The sequence below is a fragment of the Solanum pennellii genome, chromosome 9, assembly GCF_001406875.1.
Source record: "Solanum pennellii chromosome 9, SPENNV200".
NCBI lineage: Eukaryota > Viridiplantae > Streptophyta > Magnoliopsida > Solanales > Solanaceae > Solanum > Solanum pennellii.
The window spans coordinates 48654139-48659787 of NC_028645.1; the positions used below are offsets into that span (position 1 = coordinate 48654139).

The 5649-nt window shown below is 34.1% G+C and overlaps 1 protein-coding gene across 1 annotated transcript in view; it reads left to right on the forward strand.

Annotated features, from left to right (window-relative positions):
* Positions 1-2968, forward strand: part of LOC107030177 — a 10403-nt gene extending 7435 nt beyond the window's left edge. Inside the window, exons 2-8 of the mRNA XM_015231551.2 lie at positions 372-432; positions 519-564; positions 651-749; positions 891-959; positions 1032-1314; positions 1419-1549; positions 1704-2968. Coding sequence (XP_015087037.1) covers positions 372-432; positions 519-564; positions 651-749; positions 891-959; positions 1032-1314; positions 1419-1549; positions 1704-2846 — 1832 coding nt within the window. The 3' untranslated portion in view covers positions 2847-2968. The remainder of the gene's footprint in view (positions 1-371; positions 433-518; positions 565-650; positions 750-890; positions 960-1031; positions 1315-1418; positions 1550-1703) is intronic.
* Positions 2969-5649: the final 2681 nt, after the last annotated feature.

Sequence of the window (5649 nt, forward strand, 5' to 3'; positions counted from 1 at the left end):
TATATATATATATATACATATATATATATATATATATATATATATGATGATGATGATGATGAAATGAAATAGTATGAAGAGAAAGTTAGGAAAATGCAAAAGGGAGAGGGCCAATCTGCAGCTTCCTGCACAAGGGCATGTATTAAGAGAAAGTTCCATCAAGTTGGGGAGGTTAGATATTGTACTAGTTATCTTGTCAGTCACCTTTCTTTGCACATTTACTCTCTATGTCTAATTACTTATTACCTCTTGCAGGACAAGGGCCGGACCGCACGTTCATCCAAGTTCAATAGTAACTCTAATTTCGACATATATCTTATATAATTTATTTATTCAATTTTGACAGTTTTATACTTATGTTTATCTATCAGGTAAACCAACAAAGTTGCCAGAAAAACGTATACTACAACTTATTCTCGACGTTCTCCAAAGGTTACTTAGCAATATTCATCCTCAAATTATTATACATACATTATAAGGAATATCTTACTACTTTAATTTTTTTTTTATCATGTTAGGAGGGACACCTATGAAATATTTGCAGAACCAGTTGATCCCACTGAGGTTGGTTTTATTCATCATTGATTGGGTTTGGTTTTTAAAGGCCAACCATGTCTTGTTACTGACTTACATCATGTGTTTCTTTTAAGGTGGAAGATTACTACAAAATCATTAAAGAGCCTATGGATTTTGGTACAATGAGGGCTAAGCTTCATGAAGGAATGTATCAGAACCTCCAACAGTTTGAGGTAAATTGGATCATGCATCTTTTTTGAAAGTTGAGATAACCGTTTGATTGTAGCACGCAGCATTTGAGAATGTGCTCTCATAAACTCAACTTTAATTTGTCTGCTCTTAGTAATCTTGAGAATCATCTTTTGAAACTGCAGCGTGATGCATTTCTGATTCCCAAAAATGCAATGCATTTCAACTCCTCTGGTACAGTTTACTTCAGACAGGTATTTCTTTTTACACAATTTGATTGTTACAAATATCACGAGAAGTAACAAATTCGAATGTTTTTTTAACAGGCTCGTGCTATATATGATCTAGCTAAGAAAGCATTTCACGTCCTAAAAACTAATCCCAAAAACATTGAAGTAGAATTTCCAGTGAACAGATGTAGATCGATGAGAAGATTGCAAAATGAGGCCAGGGATACAGGACATGTCATACCAGATGGTGCCCTTGATGTTTCTTCCAAGAATATTGGACTTGGCCCTAGTGTTCCATCAACATATAGAAGAAGCAGCAAAGAAAGGCCTTCCCTATCCACCAAAGATGCTGCTCCGACTGACGGTGCATTCTTATTAGGTAAGTAAGACAGTGAGATTTACACGTGTTTCTTTGATTATCAGTTATAATTTTGACAAATACTCTAGTAATCAAGTAGTATAATTCTGACTCTATTTAAACAGGTAATAGACATGCTCAAAGTTTGTCTTCACTTGGTGCTGGTCGTTGTTCTGCATATGAATTTTTCAGGCCTTCGCCTTACCATGACACTAGCTCATTTCTGTGTAACCAGAATCCTGAGTCACTAATTCTTGTAAGTTTTTCCTCTCCAGCCGAATCACATAATTCAATCAGTTTAGTTGGAGGATATTTTTCTGTCATGTATTTTATACTAGGCTACAACATACATGAAAAAAATGTAAGTGCATATTTACAATATATAAAAATATTTCATTTTGATATTGTAGAACAGGAATGGTAGTTACAGAGAGAGCTTGATGTCATTTGCCAGAGACTTAGGACCAACAGCACAAACGGTTGCCAACGCGAAAATGCAAGGGAGCTATCCATTTCTTCTCTCTCACACAACTAAAGGTCCTCCAACGTGCTTAGGATTCGCTGCCTTTGCACATGTACAAAATCAATCTAATACTGGAGTTTTAACCTCATATCAGAAGCTATCTAGTCCTGTTCGAGGTTTTTGCTCCGTTCTCAAAAGCACCAGTGATAGGATCGATGTGAGTAATGTTGCAAAGGGGGATGAGACTTGTAAAATAGCTGGCATGAGCAGTCTGAAAGAGCCCCTTCCTTACACAGAATATTCAGAGAAGAAACATACGTCAATTTTGTGCTACAAAAGGAATGTTCATAAAGTAACAGAAGAAGGAGCCAAGAAAACTCTAAATGGAAGTGAGAGAAAAGAGAATTACTTGGGAACTCATATCGTTACTAATGGGACATCTGGGGATACGAAGAAACACGGCAGAAGAACTGCTAAGGTGGAAGAAAATAAAGTTCTGCCAGTTGTACTAGCTCTAGAGCAATCTCATTCAAGTCTATCTGAGTTGAAGTGGAGAAACAAGAAGAGTTCCAATTTCACATCACGTAAGACACGATCACAAAGCAAGATTGCAGAACCCAATGTCACTGGAACAATTTCAGGTCTAACTAAAAATAAAAGCTTTAGATCAAAGCACGAAAACAAAGCAGCTATTTGTGCTCAAAACAACAATTTTGGCAGCAGTATCAACCCAACTTTTCTTGAGCCAATGAGCAAGGCATCAGAGTCGAAATTGAGCAAGACAATTCCTGTGATGCCATTTCCAGGAATAATGAGCTCCAGGTTCACTTTTGATATGCCGTTCTTGAAAGCTCAGCTAAATCAAATGAATCCAGTAGGGAAAAATGACATGCCTCAAGTATCAAGACATAACATGGAGTGGTCATTGTATGGTCAGGGAAGTAATAATAGGATGGGCAGGGAAGTAAATCTATCCGTGTCGTCTCTGCAAGACAAACCAAACAGTACTCTGCAGACCATGCCGACTTTCAATTACAATTATCAATCATCACATCTTTCCATAGACACTGATTTGGCCCTTCAGCTCTGAGTTAGTTTGAACAAATTCTGTTAAATTATCCCAAGTAAATTGCTTGTTGGATATTGTTCTGTCATGTAAAGCGTACAGTGCATTGAATTAAAAATATCCTTTGAGAAAGTTGAATATGTTAATCCTTGTACAACTTGAAATCAATGCATAGGATATAAGAAAACCAAGCCTCTCTCCTCTCCTGTTTATTTTTGTTTTCGTTGGCCTTAAATGATCAAGGTGAAGGATCAAAACACAAAGTATCATATATCACATGATTTGATTGTTCATGCATAAGTGAAGTTAACATGAGAAAATTAAAGATGGTATCGGCTAGGCCCATCAAATAAATAAGAAAAGGGATATCAAGATTACACATTCTAATGAGAGTGGTAGAAAAATTGATGTTTTTATGCACTTGAACGTAATTTAGAATAGGAAGTAGATTCCAACAACCCTTTTGATTGTATAGTAATGAGAACATATTTATAAGTAATCAGGAAAATAGTAGAAAAACCATTTGAGTATAAACATGAATTAGAGAGTTGGAATAAAAAGTGTGGAATGAACGTAACATACATAAATATATACCTTCTGTTTTACTCAAAAATGAATAAAAATAAAAAATGACTAAGTTTCGAAAAATCAATTAATCTTATTATTTTAGAGAAATTGATTTTCCAAATTTACAGAGTCGCCGCTAAATTTTTTAATAAAAATCAAGAAAAACTTAAAGTTTTCAAAAATATTTAAACAGATAAAAATCAAATTTGAAAAAAAAGGGTTTGAAGTTCAATGTACATTCTGAAGGTGTTAGGCCCTCGGAATGCCCGCTAACTTTGGTTGACCGGCAATTTGACTAAAATGACTTTCAAACAGCTTTTCAAATTTTAAACAAAAGTAAAAGAAAATTTGTTTTTTTATTTATTTACTTGCTTATCATTATTATTTTTTTTAGTTAATTATTTTAATAAACTAAAGGGGGATTTTCTAAGGAACATAATTCTAATGTTGTCAAGACTAATAATGAAATTAAAGTCAACTATTAAATATAAATATTTGGTTTTAAATTTAAAACGAGATATGACTATTTTTAGGAGATAATTAAATCAAACCGAAAATCATATATAAGATGTTAGTCAATCAACAAATAAATAGAAAATATTTAATTTAGGCCTTTTATCCAAATTCCAATTTGATGGGCTTCTGGCCCAAACCTGTCCTAAAGTCTAGGTAAGGGGCTGCATTATTGGGCCTCTTTTTATGCTTGATTTCTACGTATATATTCCATGTATACCACTATATATGGGCACTATTTCAGCCCTCTTCCCTGTATATTTGACCGTATAACAAATCCATACAATCTATTTTGGCCTCTGCAACCTGTGTTGCCATTTTCTATCATGTATTTGTTACGCTGGATAGTATATCAGTGTATAAAGGCCGTATTTCAGCCTGTTTTCAGCCTTCAAAATTAATAGTGCAACTCATCTTTCAATTTTTTCAAACTTACGAAATCCAAGAAAAGAAGGGCCAACTTGAAATGCAACTTAATGATATGCGAGGGTTGGGGAGTCCGTGAAGACCCGATCCAAGTTCATGCATAAAAAAATGAGGAAAGCTTAGCATGATTCTTACTTAAGCCAACCAAATCAAAGAAACGCCTACTAAATCGAGCAACAAATAGTAAAACACTCCAAGATGAATTCAACATGAGCCTTTCAAATTTTTTACGAAGTATATATGCCACCCAAGACAAGACAAGACTAGATTTTGCAAAAAGGGAATAAACCATACTCAAAAAACTTAACTGAAAAGTAAGAAATCAATTTGCCTCATATTTTGCTAACATTAAAGTCACACATCTAAATTGGAGAAATTAAGACATTAAATATAACAAAGGAAAGCAAGAAGTAAGCTAAAGAAAAATAAAAAGGACCTGAAATAGACTCAAATCTTAAGCAGCTGCTCATAAATAAGTCATCCAAAATGAACTAAAAAAAAACTAAATGCTACAGTCTAAATGGATAAGCATCGAACTGAAATCAAACCCAAGCTATAAACATCATTTTCAAAGACAAGTTAAGGTAGATGAGAAATACAAGCAGCAACTAGTAGAGAAACGATCGGATATCAGTCCTCTGGCATCCATACATACACATTCTACTCATTTTGAATCCAAACAAACATAAGAAAATAAGGTACATCTATTGAGATCTAAGATTAGTCACAAGGCATTGAGCCAAATCATCCGCTAGATAATGGACTATAAACTAAAGTATAAATACGATTCAAGAATGAAACAAGGAAGTCTACCTCTCTCGGGGCAGCGAACTGAGCTGACGATATGAAGAACGGTCACTTCACCAAAATCAGAACTTCATCAGGTTCTGACAAGCTCCGACAATGCGAATGAGAAAATCAGTAACATTGTGAGCTCCTAATGATACTATGCTTGTGAGATCTTAATGTATTTTTTCCTGTAGATATTTTTGGAGATTTTTTATCTCTTAGAGTGTGTTTGGTATGATGGAAAATGTTTTCCATGGAAAATATTTTCCAGAAAATGTTTTCCTGGAAAACAAGTAGATTTTTGACTTATTTTCTCATTTTTGGTTGGTGAGTAGAAAATATTTTTTGAAAATGATTTTGTTTTTGATTTATGACTGAAAAATGTTTTTGAGAGACATCTTTTATTTTTACTAGAGTAGAAAATAATTTATAAAATTGAAAATATTTTTTAAAAACAATTTTTATTTGGGGTGGTGGTGGGTGGAGGAGGGGGCAGGGAGGAGGGTGTAGGAGTGAAAAAAATAAAAATTTG